Source organism: Nicotiana attenuata, chromosome 5 (assembly GCF_001879085.1).
Source record: "Nicotiana attenuata strain UT chromosome 5, NIATTr2, whole genome shotgun sequence".
NCBI classification, from domain to species: domain Eukaryota; kingdom Viridiplantae; phylum Streptophyta; class Magnoliopsida; order Solanales; family Solanaceae; genus Nicotiana; species Nicotiana attenuata.
The window spans coordinates 18,065,379-18,082,097 of record NC_031993.1 but is presented as its reverse complement, the minus strand read 5'-3'; the positions used below and the strand labels follow the sequence as shown (position 1 = coordinate 18,082,097).

General features: G+C 37.2%; 1 protein-coding gene across 5 annotated transcripts; it reads right to left on the bottom strand.

Moving 5' to 3' along the window:
* Window positions 10,699-15,339, bottom strand: LOC109225428 (cyclin-dependent kinase G-2-like). Of its 5 annotated transcripts, none has more exons than XR_002067918.1 (7): window positions 13,515-15,339; window positions 13,207-13,342; window positions 13,011-13,099; window positions 12,715-12,823; window positions 12,516-12,622; window positions 11,985-12,391; window positions 10,699-11,869 (listed from the first exon to the last, which is right to left on the bottom strand). XR_002067918.1 is itself a non-coding variant. In XM_019390086.1 (6 exons), the coding sequence occupies exons 1-6, from the start codon at window positions 14,972-14,974 to the stop codon at window positions 12,292-12,294; spliced, it is 2,001 nt and encodes a 666-aa protein (XP_019245631.1). In that variant the 5' UTR covers window positions 14,975-15,339; the 3' UTR covers window positions 10,722-12,291. The 5 variants fall into 5 exon arrangements, 2 of the variants coding, with proteins under 2 accessions (XP_019245631.1, XP_019245633.1); XR_002067917.1 differs by having other exon boundaries at window positions 10,722-10,989; window positions 11,788-12,391; XR_002067916.1 differs by having other exon boundaries at window positions 10,722-10,984; window positions 11,788-12,391.

Below are 16,719 nucleotides of genomic sequence, written 5' to 3'. Positions count from 1 at the left end.
AATGTCAAAGGCGGGGGAGATCGTGGCAAAGGCAAGGAGATACATCAACAATACTCCAAGACTCAAGATTCCAAAAAGTAGAGTGGTCGTCAGGGCTACGCCGAGAAGAAGGCACAAGCCAAGAAGAAGGGATGCTACATATGCGGAGGGCCGAACGGCTTCAGGAATTATCCCGGCCTAAAGAGCCTCAGCGCCATAGTCCGTGAACGAAAAGAGCAGCCGCAAGGAGAGAGTTCGAGAACCGCACAGTTGGGTATGATCGGATTATGTGGTTCTGGCACAAAGCAAGCTATCCAACCTACCGAGAATGGAAATCAGTACGTGGATCTCACCATCAACAACAAGCCCGCTCGTGCAATGGTGGATACTGGAGCAACTCATAATTTCGTGACTGAGGCTGCTGCAAAGAGACTAGAATTGAAGCTTGCTCCAACCAACTCTCGCGTCAAGACCGTGAATGCCGAGGTACAAAATGCTCGTGGGGTAGCTAATGGAGTAGGTGTCAAATTGGGAGCTTGGAAAGGTATGACAAACTTTACCGTAACCGCTAGGGATATATTTGACATCATACTGGGGCAAGAGTTCTTTAGACATTGTCATACTTTGATCGACCCCTACCTCCAACGTCTCTTGGTTATGGAGCGAGAAGGAGCTTGCATGGTACCTACAATGACTATGCCACACGGACAGATCCAAGCACAAATCTCAGCTATGCAGGTTGTCAAGGGGATCAAGAAGGGGGAGCCAACATTCGCGGCAACCATTTCAAGTCTAGAGTAAGACAAGAGTTTTCAAGAGACATTGCCGCCTTGCATAGAGAAGTTGCTTGAGGAAAACGAAGATGTCATGCCCGAGGAGTTGCCTAAGCACTTGCCGCCTAGGCGAGAGGTGGATCACAAGATTGAGTTGGAGCCAAGGGCTAAGCCACCTGCATTTGCCCCATATCGTATGGCACCGCCCGAGCTAGAGGAGCTCAAGAAACAATTGAAAGAGTTGCTGGATGCTGGTCACATTCGCCCATCAAAGGCACCTTTCGACGCACCAGTATTATTCCAGAAGAAGAAGGATGGATCGCTGCGCTTGTGCATAGACTACCGAGCACTTAATAAGGTTACAGTGAAGAATAAGTACTCAATCCCGCTCATTGCTGACTTGTTCGATAGACTTGGGCAAGCCAAGTACTTTACCAAGGTAGATCTTCGAAAAGGCTACTACCAGGTTCGCATTGCGGAAGGGGATGAGCCAAAGACAGCATATGTGACGAGATATGGAGCCTTTGAGTGGTTGGTGATGCCCTTCGTCTTAACCAATGCACCGGCCATATTTTGCACCCTTATGAACAAGATTTTTCATCCCTACCTTGATTAGTTCGTGGTAGTCTACCTAGATGACATAGTTATCTACAGCAACACCTTGGAGGAACACATGGAGCACTTAAGGAAAGTTTTCTAAGTCTTTGCGGGAGAATGAGCTAAATATCAAGAGGGAGAAGTGCGAGTTTGCACAATCAAAGGTGCACTTCTTGGGCCATGTCATTAGCAATGGCGAGCTACGCATTGACGAGGCTAAGGTACGTGCTATCCAAGAGTGGGAGGCACCTACAAAGGTAACGGAGTTGAAATCCTTCCTTGGCCTTGTTAACTACTATCGTCGATTCATCAGTGGCTACTCAGCAAAGGTTGCACCATTGATTGAGCTGCTGAAGAAGAACAAGCCATGGTTCTGGACAGAGCATTGTCAAAAGGCGTTTGAACACCTTAAGGCAACTGTAACAGAGGAGCCAGTCTTGGCATTACCCAGCTTTGCCAAGACATTTGAGGTGCACACAGATGCCTCAGACTTCGCCATTTGGGGTGTCCTGATGCAGGATAAGCATCTCATAGCGTTTGAGAGCCGCAAGCTAAATGAGGCGGAGCGGCGTTACACTGTGCAAGATAAGGAAATGACTGCCATTGTGCATTGCCTTCGTACATGGCGACATTATCTGCTCGGGTCGAGGTTCATGGTCAAGACCGACAATGTGGCTACTAGCTACTTTCAGATGCAGAAGAAGCTTACACCAAAATAGGCTAGGTGGCAAGACTTCTTGGCCAAGTTTGATTATGTGCTAGAGTACAAGCCGGGCAAAGGTAATGTTGTAGCTGATGCCTTGAGCCGGAAAGCCGAGCTTGCTGCCATCACTTCAACAACTTGGGACATTCGTGAGGCTATAAAAGAAGGCATGCAATATGATCCTGCAGCCAAACAACTTATCGAGTTAGCCAACCAGGGCAAGACAAGACGCTTTTTGGTAGAAGACGTCCTATTGCTTACCATGGGTCGGCGGGTCTACGTGCCTAAGTTTGGAGACATTAGACGGCAGATCATAAGGGAGAGTCATGATATAATGTGGGCTGGTCATCCAGTCCAACATCACACCAGGGCCTTGGTTGAGTCAGTCTACTATTGGCCACGCATGCGAGATGATATAGAATGTTATGTGCAAACTTGTCTCGTATGTCAGCAGGACAAGGATGAGCAACAACAGCCCAGAGGACTTTTGGAGCCACTACCAGTTGCAGAGCGTCCATGGGAGAGCGTGACTATGGACTTTATCACTTACCTACCAAAGTGCGACGGTTATGGTACTATTATGGTGGTCGTGAATAGATTTTCCAAATATGCCACCTTCATGCCCGCCTCACCAGGTTGCACAGCCAAGAAAGCCGCCAAGCTATTCTATAAGAACGTGGTGAAGTATTGGGGCTTACCAAGGCATATAATCAGTGATCGAGACCCCCGCTTTACTGGAAACTTTTGGAGAGAGTTGTTCGACATACTTGGCACGGAGCTGCACTTTTCTACTAGTTTCCACCCATAGACGAATGGACAAACGGAATGAGTCAATGCCTTACTAGAATGCTACTTGAGGCATTATGTAAGCGCGCATCAGAAAGATTGGGCAAGGCTCCTAGACAACGCCCAATTCTCTTATAACTTGCAACGGAGTGAGTCCACGGAGCGGACACCATTTGAGCTAGCCACAGGCCAACAACCACAAACTCCACATTCATTACCAGCTGCGTTCGAGGGAAAGAATTTGGGGGCTTATCATATGGCCAAAGGATGGGAGGAGCAGCTTGAAACTGCTAAGTCCCACTTGGATAAGGCAGCTAAGAAGATGAAGAAGTTTGCGGACCGTAAATGGCGTCCCACGGACTATAGATTTAAGGACATGGTCATGGTGAAGTTTAACCCAAGACAGTTCAAGGCACTACGGGGCATGCATCAGAATTTGATTCGCAAGTATGAGGGGCCATTTAAGATCGTCGCCAAGGTAGGCAAGATCTCATACAAGCTTGACATGCCATCGTATCTTAAGATCTACCCTGTTTTCCATGCCAGCATGCTTAAGCCATATCATGAAGATAATGATGATCCGAGTATGGGCCAATCAAGTCGAGCGCCAATGACTATCATCGCCTCGCATGATTGGGAGATTGAGGCTATTATGGATTACCAGGCCAGGCGAAAACAAGGGCAAAAAGCCACCGCTATGTTCCTCGTCCATTGGAAAGGGCAATCACCGGAGGAGGCCACGTGGGAACGATATGAAGACTTGTGGCAATTCAAAGATAAGATCCGAGAGTTTATGCAGCAGCATTGCGCCGCGGTTGTCGCAATATTAGGTGGGGGGGAGTGTGATGACCCGCCATGTCATCATGCCACATAGGCGCCATTTGTCATATATTAATGCCACGTGGAAGCTTACATAAGAGGAAGGCTAGCATTTGTGAGAAGATTCTAGAGAAATATGGCTATTTCCTTAGGAAGACCCTAGATCCTTATGGATTTGCTAGGAAAGTCCTTGGAATCTTCTAGGCATGTAGAAAATTCTAGAGAAGGGACTTACTTGTAAATATTAAGGACTTATGGAACAATTATTATTTACACACTAGCCCCTAGGTGATTAGTATAAATAGGGGGGTCATTCATTTGTAAATCATCAAGCAAACAATTCAAGTTCTCTCTAATAAAAAGCTTCCTTTAACAATTCTCTTGTGTTCTTTCTACCATTCTCTTAGCGATCTTGAGTGTAGTAAGGCTGACTTGGCATAGCAAGAACATGAACAAGTTGTCCAAGATCGTGAGCGAGTTGTCAAGTGCCACACGTGTACTTAGTTAAACACTAAGGACGTGACATATAGCTCTCAGTAGTCTTTTCTTAAAATTTGATAGCACAAATATGCTTGAGCTTTGCATAGATTCTTCTACAAAAGTTGGCTCTTATTGAGCGAGGCTATTTTTGGTGGTTTTATAATTTATATGAGTCTCTTATTTAGGGAGATCTTTTGGTGAAGTTCAATATTTAATTATGCTTAAATCATTAATAGAGGATAAAGATCTAAACTATATTTCCGATAATTATTTTCCCGCCCCAAATTTTTCAAACCATTTTGTATTGTTGAAAGAGGCGAAAAATTCAGTGATGACATTATCTTTGATAATTCTTTATAAGTAGTGGGCGTAGCCACATAGAGTGAAGGGTGTTAAATTGAATACCTTTCATAGAAAAATAAAACTGAGTATATAAAAAATTATACTATATCTACATGTCAAAAATTATTTTTTATAAATATATATATTAAAATTTGAACACCTTTCGCAAAATTTTTGGCTCCGCTACTGTTTATAGGAATTTATGAATTGTGTTGCGTACATAAAGATACTTATCAATACGTGACATATCATATTTTTCAAATGTGATTTGCATGTTAGTAATTATGAAGTCACTTCTTGGAATATGATGGAAACAGGAAAAGAAAAATAATATTTACAAATGAAAAATAAAGTTAAAACTACAAATTTTCATGAAAGTGTTCATTTGATGTACCATATGAATAAGTTAATGTAATATACACGATTTACAATTTTCAAATATAGGTGTGATCATATAATTATTATTTTATGGGGAAATTTTGCTTAGAATGACAGTGAAATAAACAAATCCTTGGTTTTGTGATATTAGAGTCTCAATATACAAGATATTATGCCAACAAATTTATGTACTTATTATCATATTTTATGGCCTAGCATGAAATTTTATTTGTACATTTAGGTTTTGCAGGAGGATTAATCGATATTTAAAGTTAGATTGTGTCTACCATAATGTGTCTTCTCATATGGCCAATTTTAAGTTTGTACTTTGAGATATCAATTTCAACAACAAGACTTTTGGTCATAACAGAGCAACCTAAACAGATGAAATGAACGTATACTTTGAATATCGTCTATAAAGAAATATTATGTGATATATGCTTCATTACATGTTTGTACTTCATAAAATAAAAATAAGTGAACATGTATCTAATCAAACTTTGATTGTTTGTTGCGTCGCATCAAACGATATCCAATCATCTTTACTTCGGTAAGTCACCATATGTCGATGCACATTCACGGACTTTTTTCTTTCATATATAATTAACTATTCTAAATTTTATTTTAACAAATTTGAGATTATTTTATACACTAAAGTTAATATGACTTGATATAGACGTGCAACGCACGTGCAGAGAAACTAGTCTGAGTATTAGTTTTGATTTGTGTCTATCTATATTTGATGGAGCCCGTATCGTGATGGTAAATTAAGGTATAATACTATAATGTACCTACAAAACATCACAAAAACACTTCGGGGAGTAGGCAAACTTAGAAAGTTTAGCACTTATTGCTCATTTTGTTCAATGTTTCCAAATATGAGAATAATTACGTGGTAACCAAACTGAATTGCCATCGAAGATATACCTGCGTGTGGAATGATCTGAAAAGGTCCAATTTCAAAATCTTGCTACAAATTAATCAAAAAATATGTATGACATAATGACTGAACAGAACCATCACTATACACAATAATTTGATCGAAAAATCAGTATGCATGATATTAATTTCTGAAATAACCATTAAACGGAACTATTAACGGCGATATATACATATATCATCACATAAACAAAGATAGAAAGGACTCAGAATCCTCCATGCAAGCAAGTTTCTCTCTTGTTCCTTCCAATTGCTCCTTCAACAACAACAGTTCATTCAAGTTTTCACATTCTTCAACGTCGATATTTTCCAACCAACTACAGAGACTGTTCTTCAATGGCGTTGATCTCGACCCAGAAGAGCTGCTAGAAACATCACCACAACCAGATGATGGATCTATAGAACTGGAAAAATGCCTGTCAATGGCGGAACTAACGTCGCCGCAACACGAGCACCAGTCATGGATTCGAGTTCTAACACCATTCTTGATGTTTCCTTCATTATTTGCTTGATTTCTATCTTATCAATTTTATCCCTCAAACTTTTGACTATAATTTAAAATTACCCTCAGGTTAAAACTCCGCTAAGAGCAAAAACAAACATATTAGACCAAGAGTCTAAGGGAGGTAAAGTTGCTCAATCTCGAATAGCATGAGAGCAAATTTAACTTCAAAAAACAAGGAGAGCAAATTTAACCCTTTTCTCTAAAGTAATTATAGATAAATTTGTAATAAGCATAAATCAGTTATAACCTGATAAGAATAATAACTAACCTTGCTATTATACTGTCTGTGAAAGAAACTTACAATGCTCCTTTTCTCTTCTCGTCTTCTTCAAGTATGGGTGGTGCTTGAATACTCCAATTTAGAATTATTGAAGGTCTATTTTACATGTATATGTATTTTTATAGAGAGAGATGGAAACAAATGCTGTTTGTGTAAGGATTCCTAAAGCTGTAAAACTTTGGTAGTTTCCTATTAGGAATGTTCTTCTTTCCATATTAGTTTCCTATTGGTTTAACTTTCTTTTTACGGATTAACATGGAAAAGGAAAAGTCAGATTCGCTTTCATCTTTTATGGAGGTAAAATAAGATTTCCTAACAAGTCAAGGTAATTTATAAAAGGTTGTTTCACAAAATAATTCAAGGTATAATAAGCTTTTGCTAGTATTCGGTTTGACTTATGAGTAGGGCTGTTCAAGAAAAATAAAGGAGATTTTTACCTACATATACACTATTGGAAACTTTATTACCTCCCTACTCAAGTTTCAATTTAATTCCTCCTATATACAAAATTACCAATTATGTACATTTTTAGGATTTAAGGATAATTAATCAATTCCTACAATCACTCACACTCCCCCCATGTTTCTCTCTCTGTATCCCCCCTCCCGTATCTTGCACAAGAGAGCAGCAATTCCACCATTGATAGCCATTAAAAAGCTTTGAAGTTTTGAATTCGAATTTGGATTTTCAAAAATCATTATTTGTTTGGATTGGGTGTTGTTGCAAACAATTGGGAATATGGTTTGAAGTTTATATCTCAATTTTGAGGGTGTTTTGGTGAAGTTTAGACCTGATTTTGACTGAATTTCAGATTGAAACTCGAATAAGAAGAAGAAGAAGACATGACATACATTATATTACAGAAATTGTAGTCAAGTTGTAGTAAAATTGTAGAAAAATTGTATTCTGTTATTTATATATATATTTTTATTCAAATATTGTATGAAAGTTGAACAATATTGCATAAAAATTGTATTTAAGCTGTATGATATTGTAGTTGTATATAACTGGGTAGAAATAATGTATGAAAGTTGTAGATAATTTGTAGATAAGTTGTATAATATATAATTAGTTGTATGAAATTTATTTTTACTATGTATCAATTAGATACAAAATATACAAAAGACATATTGTATAAAATTTGTATAAAAATTGTATTTAAGTTGTATGATATTTTAGATGTGTTTAATTGGGAAAAAATAATGTATGAAAGTTGTAGATAAGTTGTAAATAAGCTGTATACTATATAATTAGTTGTATAAAACTTGTTTTTACTATGTAAGTTGTTGTAGATATTCAAATTTGCATTAAATTTGTACGAAATTTATTTTTAATTCGTATGTGAAGTACCATACATTGTTCTTTTCTGATTAGTTGATTTATTAAGGAAAGAAAAGTAGAGAATAAATTCCAAATCAACTCATGTGCACTAATTCATTTTTGTTTGAACGGAAAAACTTGAATATTGATGGAATTGAATGATTTTGGTGGAGAAATTTCGAGTTTCACATTAACAGCGCCACCGTCACACTTCGGAGAAACTGAATTTTATGTGAAATTTGAATTTTGTGTGAGAAATTAACTGGGCAGCATAGATTCTTGTTGGAAATACTAATACAAAGTTGACTTTAAAGTTTGGAGGCGATTGAATTTAATTTGAAATCTGCTAAAACTTCAAATCTGCTCAATTATACTTTTTGATCCAACTGCGATTGGTGTTGTAGTTTGACAATGTTGTTACGAAATTAATAATTTGAATTAGCAATATTTTCTATGAGAAAAGTCAATACTTTAGCCAATACTGTAAACAAATGCACCACCAAAATAAATTTTAGGTAGGTCGATACTCTAAACAACAATATATAATACTATTTTTGGTGGCGATTAAAGTTGTCGCCACATAAGATCTTTTATTTCCTGTAATGATTACTTTAGCTTTGAATTAACTTTCAGAATATCAACTTGTGTTGATGCTATTAGCACCACTGTAATATCAATCAAGCCTTTCTCAAAAATTCAATTGTTTGTTCAATATTATTCTTGGTGGGTTCTATTGCACCTGGACGATTTTGTTGAGATAGAGTGGAGGAAACCAAAGAAAGAGAAAATGGATGAGGATTTGAGAAACTGAGGAAGACGAGGATTTTGAGATTCTAAATCCCTTGATTGAAAGCACAAATAATGGATTGTGAGCCTTTTAAGGTGGATTGTATATATATTGTAAACAGAACTTGTTTATGCGGGGTAATTAACTAAACATGGACATTAAAGGTAATAAAGTTTCAATAATGTATAGGAACGAAAAAAAATCCCAAAATAAAAAATAAAAATGAACGATATCAATAACTAAACCAAATCGATTAAAAGAAACCGACACATTTTGTTATTTGATTTTCAATTTAAAAATCAATAATATTTAAGAAAAAAGTAGAGCCAACCATAAATATTTCCTTTATAAAAATATTTAATTTATTTTAATAATCTTCATATTATTAATTAATGCATCATACTTCATGCATAACTTGCTTCTAAAGCAAATATATAAAATTACTAGATACCCCTGGCTGATGGTGCAAGTAAGGGAAATCCTGGGAAAAGTGCAGCTGGATTTTGCATTAGAAATACTGAGAATTACTTGGTGTTTGTCAAAGCTAAGGAGATCCCTGAAGATTCAAACGTTGTACCTGAGCTAACTGCGATTAAGGAGGCTTTAAGTTATCGTCTTGATCTTAACGAAGATCATGGATGGAATATGGGAGGTCCCTTGGAACATTGCTATTGTGATTGATGATACTCGAGAGATTTCGACAAGATTTCCATGTTCCTATTGATCACAATTTGATGGAGGGCAATGCAGTTGCTGATTGTATTACTAATTTGGCATTTGATAGTGCCTGTGATGTTCTAATTCAATGCTTTGATGAGCTGCCGACGAGAGGAAAGCAAATATTAAACATGGCACCAGTGTTTTAATTTTTAAAAGGCGTGGCCGTAAGTAAGGCAAGGCATTTTACATATACATAGGCAAGGCGTAAGTCCTGAGGTACGGGGCGTAAGCCCAATAGGTATTTTATTTTTAATGTTCTATAAAATGATATAATTACAATAAATATTTGTAAATAGGTAAAATTGTATATAAATTGAAGAAAACTATAAATAAGTGAAATATATATAGTTATGCTCAATCCCCACAACAAACTAGTCAAGACAATTCATTATACGCTGCTTACAAGCACAAGTAACTTCAATTGAAAAGAATAAAATTTTCTACGTGGAGGAACAAAAGTGATGACTAACCTGCAATTTGAACTTTGAATTTGCTGTTGCGGAGTTTTCTTTGTATTTGCAAAAAAAATTAATTAATTATTCGTTGCTTTTGGGAGATAGCAGAAGACTAGTGGACAAGATAAATAATTGGAAAAGACCATAAATTTAAGCTTCTAGCAATAAAATCTTGCCTTATAAATTTAATATTGCCATTCAATACTTATGAATAATTACAAGCTGACTTTTAAGAATTTGAGTACTATATTAAGAACTTGTTCAGCAAATTTTGTTTTAATCTGAAAAAAGACTCTTAGGCTTATGCCACACTATAAGAACTCGCCTCAACGCCCGGGCGTATGCCTCTTGAGACTTTCGCCCCACCATCGCCTCTTGACACTTCCGCTGTGCCTCGCCCCGAAAATGCTTTTTAAAACACTGCCCGGGACAAATCAGGATGTCCAAACCTGCGCATTAGAGTTCTGAGGAGATGGCCAGGTCAAATAATCTTGAATTCAATTTTATTTGAGATTTATTAATAAATTAGCCACTAGGTATACTGCCTAGTGTTATATCAGCTTTAAGAAAAACAAATCATCATTTTTGACTCATGGCGCTTTCTCTAAACAGGTAGAATTCGAAGTGCGACTATTCAAATAGCACTGGAACATTCAATTGACCATTTCATATCCTGCACCACGTTTGATTGTAGTCTTTACATTCCGTTTCTATGTATGCCTATGCCATAGAATCAAAAGGTTAAACTAATCAGTTGTGTTCAGATACAAGGATAAAACTAGTAGTCACGCATTCCAATAACATTTTCTTTAGCTAAATCAAAAAGGGAAAAAGATTAATAAAGCGGATAAACCATGATTTGTATTCACTGATACAATCCAATAAGAAAAAATATCCACAAATTAACCAGTCTGCCTGCACAAAATTCTATCTTATACACAACAGAACACCTCCTAGAGGATGCTAAAGAGATCAAAACATGCATTATACGATCTTACTTGAGGGAAGTAAAGTACCTTTACTGGACTTGCAGATAAAATAAGAACCTGAACGGAAAATAAATTTGAAGTTTTACATATGCCAGGTCGTAGCTAAGCTCCCTCAACCTGCTTGCCTTGGCACTGCACTGACATTTCCATTTTTAATTTTACTGTAAATTGGTAATCTTGTAGACACCATTCAAAATAAAAGAGAAACAAGAAAAAGAAGATAACTAAATTGGTTATCAGGCAACCAGCCAAGACGGACGGCCGCCATACTTTAAAGGGCACTACATAGAAAACAAAGCTCAAGAAAAATCGCGAACTGAAAGCACAAAAGGGATCCAGGAACGAGTTAATGGATGACTAATCACCCTAAATAGTGTAGGGTAACAGCTACTAATAGTATTTTCTTTATCGCCATTTACATTCTCACGATCTGGTGTAGAAAAATAGCGATAACAGTAGCAGTCCCTACAAGAAGGAAATCATTGCAACAGAAGCTTCTCTACACCACAAAATCACCATCAGATTTGGCTACTTAAGCATCACAAGTCACCAACATCAATATCTTTTAATTTTAAGAAACTTCACCACGATTTCATCACATTCCACAGTGACATTTATCAAAACCCACACAGAATTTTGACTTCTCATGTCTACCCATTCTGCCACTATTATGTCGTCTGAGATGCTAAGGGTACATGGCATCTCAAAAGACAATTTTTGCAAATACATCGTATCGGATTCGTTGCAGACAGTGGTTGTGCAACTTCACCAAAGAATGCAAGTAAAAAGAACCAAAAGAACGCATGAGAAGGAAACATCACTGAAGGGCCAAGAAATAAGTGATCATATATGACATCTTCTATCACTATCCATGTGTTCAGATCCAATTTTTGTTTTTCTGTTTTATATTAAGGATATCCGGATCTAATAGTTACCTTTAAATGTGCAATACTTTTCTGTGAAATTCTTCGTCAATGAAAAAGCTATGTAGTGCCCTTCTTCTTTACACCGCCGTCTCTTGCAAACAGAATATAAAGATCAAAACATATGTAGCTAAATATACGATATAATCCAAAATACTCAGGTATCCAAATCAATTGCGAGAATTGTTTAATCGAAATATGTTACATACACGAGTTTCCTTGGAAACAGTTCCTTAATAGATAAACTGACTACGCCACCCAGCCATGCAAGCAGTTACATGATTAGGTTCCAGCGCCCAGTGATACTCAACCTGCAACAAAATCTGAGACATGTACAATAGTCAAAGCATTTTTTCCGCAATCTACTGTCAAAAGTTCCCTGCTAAAAGAACAACACAAGTGATCGTCAAAACAAGCTTTGCATCTTCATTTCAACGCATGGCTCTCTAACCTCAACCACATCGACCCTGAGTATTAGACAAAACACCAACAGTTACTGCATGCTATTCACTTATCTTAGCAAAACAAGCCACCAGTCCCTAACTCCCCCTGCTGCAATTCCTTTCTTCGCTGCTCCTCTAGAGGATCTGGACTCTTCACTACTCTTCGTGTACGCCTAAACGCAGAATAAGGTAGGGATAAGATCACCTTAAGAGATTAACAAACTCTCAAATATTTGATAATAGACAACTTTTTCCTAATCAAGTATGACTGACAATTGAAGTTCGCGGGATTAACACCTGTCTTGCGCGTGCTGTGCAGGGAAGGTAGGCATGAATTCTTTGGACTTGGGAAGAGGAACTTCACGAAACCACTCATGGTTCAACGCAGCTTCAGCAGTTATCCTCTGCAGTTTGTCACCACAAACAATAAGCTTTTGAGCAGGAAAGATTAGCTTATATCAAACTTACAAGTTCACATATGTTTGGTTATCAGTACCTGATCCGGATCATAAGTGAGTAGCTTGTTCAACAGGTCAAAACCAGCATCAGATAGTCCAGGTTCCATGAAGGATGTGGCCGGAAATTCCTTTCTTAACAAGTTATACCTGAAACGAATAATCATGGGTTAACAGAAACATGGGAATATTGCTGTCAAACTGAAATCGTAGCCAAGCCGGACAGCCAGACCAGAATCACTCAAAGCTGGAAGCCTGGGAAAACAGTAGCAAAATAAAGACATGAATCTCCAGTTGTCTATTGTAGGGATAAAATATAGAAGAAAATAATACTTACTTATGCTTTACAAAGTTGACTTTCACCCCAGGGAGTTTGGAAAATCCTGGCCATATCGTCTCATTTGGGGTGCCAAGGATTCTGAAAATCTGGAAAGGGAAAAACCCACAAATACATTAATGATGTTAGAAATTACATCACCGAAGCTGTAAGTAACGCTCCACTAACTACAAAATAATGCAGCCGGAAGAGAGACCTTGTTAAGTTGATCAACTTCTGATTTCCCATTGAAAAGCGGTTCTTTCCTCAGCAATTCAGCCATGATACAACCCAATGACCACATGTCAATCGCAGTGGAATATTGTTTCGCTCCCAAAAGAAGTTCAGGTGCCCTGTAAGAATATTAATTTTTCAATCCTTGTCACTAAAAGATCAGATAGAGAAAGAATTTAACGGAAATCTTTTTTGGCAACATACACAACTCAACAATAATATGTCCATGTACTTAAAACTTTTCGAATAAATTAAAATCAAAACAAGTAAAAGCATTGAACTGAAACTCACCTGTACCACAAAGTAACCACCAATTGAGTATACGTTTTCAGGGGGCTCCCATATTGACGAGCCAATCCAAAGTCACAAATCTTCAACTCGCCTTGGTTATTTAAAAGTAAATTGGAAGTCTTCAGATCTCGGTGAAGCACCCAGTTATCATGAAGATACTTGACACCCTCCAAAAGCTGAAGCATAAGGCATTTGACTTCACTTTGGGTAAATCGTTGTTTCATTGTCTCCATTAACGCCTTCAGGTCATGCTCCATGTATTCCATCACCATGAAAATGTTGTCAAGTTTGTGCCCTACAACTACTTCTTTAACATCTACAATTGCGGGATGGTGGAAAGAGAGGAGAATGTTTATCTCCCTTAGAGATGTCAAAGGAAACCCTTCTCGTTCCTTTTCCATTTTAACCTTCTTTAGAGCAACAATTTCTCCTGTCTTCTTATCTCTAGCTCTGTAAACAACTCCATATGTACCTTCATCTATCTTGTTGAGCCTCTCGTATTCATCCACGCTTCTACACCCCTGAAGCATGTTTATGCTCCTTTGAGGAGCTTCTAGTACACCACAAGAATCATGCCCGTGTTCGTATTCCGTATCTGATTGGCTAACACTATTATCATCATAATTACGGTCCTTATCCACATCCATGGAGTTATTCTTGTCTAAATTATTTTCCTGGTAACTATCTCTACTAGAAGACCTAATATGATTGTCAGATTCTGAGGACCGCGCCCTATTTCTCTTGGGGTTCCCAAGTTCAGGGGTCAGTGATTTCCTACGCCCACCTGTTTCAGTCGACCATGACCCTAGTTTCCTACTCTTTAATCGAGGAATTTTATTGTCGTCAACTGGGAAATCATCAACATCAGTCACCCATCGAGACGCTCTTATATGCACATATTCATCATGTTCAAGTATTTTAGCTTCTTGTTCATTGCTCGATCGCACCTCAACAGGAGGCGTCAAAGATATGTGGTCAGGAAATTCAGAAGCAGCTTCGTTGGAAACAGGTATAGCCTTCACCCTAAGCTGGGACTGCTCTGTATTATTATGAGTCGTAGAATAGTTCTGCACCTTAGCAGCTGCCAGTGAAATTGTACTAATATTTGACATTCTATTCACTTTCTTAGCATCTTTATTATCCCAAATAACGGGTGAAAATTTTCTTATTTTGCTCTGTACAGGTAACTGGTCTCCATTGTCCGAATTGCTGACCTGATCATCAGAAACACTCTCACTGGACGATGATAATTCCCCGGGCTCACGGTCACTTCTACCTGAATTACTCATCATATCTCTTTCGTCTAAATTCATTCGTCTTAACCTAACCCCGCTATCGCCGTTACGAAATCCATCATAATTTCTCTTTGAGTAACCAACTTCCCTCCTTGAAACCTCAAATTCCAAACCCTGGCCCCTAAATTCGTCGTCTCTATATCCACCATGTCTTCCAGCAGCCATATAAATCCCCAATTCTCCTCTAAAGATAAAACCCTAACCCTAAATTCACCCAAACAAGACCAATACACCGAGTCTAATGGAAACAAAACTTATATTCGAGAAAATAAGGGAATTGGAAGCTTACTGATGGTAGAAACGGATGAAAGGCAGCGACGGTGTCTTCTCCGATTCCGAAAGGGCAACCAAGTTCCGGCGGCCGCGTAAAGAGGCTTTTTAGATTAGCTCGTCCTAATTTTTTATACTGTAATTGATATTGCCTCCAGATTTTCTGTCAATTGTTATTTGGTTTTCTGCAATTGAAAGAAATGACCACAATGTTTCTTGTATCCTCGTTTTGCTCCCCTGAATTTACAATAATAGAATATCTCCCCACAAGAAAAAGCTCATGATTCGTTTAAAAAGGGAACACATATATGGTTTTTTTTTTCAATAATAAAAGGAGAGTAGTGTTAAGACGGTTATGCGCGTACAATATTTAAAAAAATTAATCACAAAGTACGTAATTGTTATCTAATTTGTTTGATCTGAGAAAATTAATATTTCTTATCGTATTTTATTGACATATTTAAAATTTAAAAATAATAAACTTATTGTTATAAATAGAATTGTATTTATGGTGAATGTCTATATTTAGAGAGATTCTAGAGTTCATTGCTTGGTGGCTAAGTCACTCTCTCCCTATAAATAGAGGGTTTTATTCCATTGTAATTCATCCCAAAATTTAATAAGAATTCTCTCTCTCTACTTTTCTCTGCAATACTCTTGTTCTTCATTTATTGTTTCATTACACGTTATCAGCACGAAACTCTAACCAATTGAGTAGAAGCTTTGGGATTGAGCATAATGATTGTCAATTGTTCCATAAACTTCCTTCATGATTAAATTCTGAATTTAAGGTATGTATTTTACCGTATTTTTCTTTTTTATTCTATAATTTGATTTTAAATACAAGCAAAGAAAATAAATTTTAATTATAACTCTAATGGAGTTAGTAAGAATTATAACCACTCGAAGTGGTAAAATTTATGTGTCTTGCCATGATCAAAGTCATGTATGATCGTGAGCACAAGAAGTGAAAACCCGTCCCATTGAATTTGCTCCATTCTAATTCCCTTAAGAGAATGTGATAGCAATATGTGATAAGTCTGAGAAGACAAAATTATTACCGTAAAGGTATCAATGGATGTGGACGTGGCAATAGACGAAATTATAATCATCGTCATTGTGATAATAAGAACAATAAGGATTCTCAAAATAATCCTTTACTCTGTGAAAAATATTTGTCATCGATTTGACATGAAAATTTATAAAGCACATATAGATGATTATGGTCCATTCATGATGTGAATGTGACAACATCTGATTTATGAATACATATTCATTCTTCAAAGAATATGAACGTGCTAGTGGTAGTGAATATACCGCACTCACCTCTAAAAGGAGGTTTGAGATGATATAAGAAAATAATGTCATTATTATGGCATGAATGGTCATTGGTCACGTACCTATTGTACGCCAAAATATTTTGGCATTGTGATTGTTAAAAGACAACGGTAATGCAAGAAACAGATCTTGCATATAATTTAAACCATAACCATAATTGTATAACTTTTTCTTTAAAAGAGATATACACCGTATGGGTTTTGATGAATATGTGGTACTACAAAATTAATTGAGAACTCTGCAAGAGCCAATTGTACTATTTTGGAGAAACACAATTAATTACCAATTAGGTATTGTGTTGT

Coding starts and splice junctions, on each gene's coding strand:
- LOC109225428 (XM_019390086.1), bottom strand. CDS start 14,974: ATGGCTGCTGGAAGACATGGTGGATATAGAGACGACGAATTTAGGGGC. Junction 12,824..13,010: donor GTCAACTTTGTAAAGCATAA/GTAAGTATTATT, acceptor TATTCGTTTCAG/GTATAACTTGTTAAGAAAGG. Junction 12,392..12,515: donor GCACAGCACGCGCAAGACAG/GTGTTAATCCCG, acceptor TTCTGCGTTTAG/GCGTACACGAAGAGTAGTGA.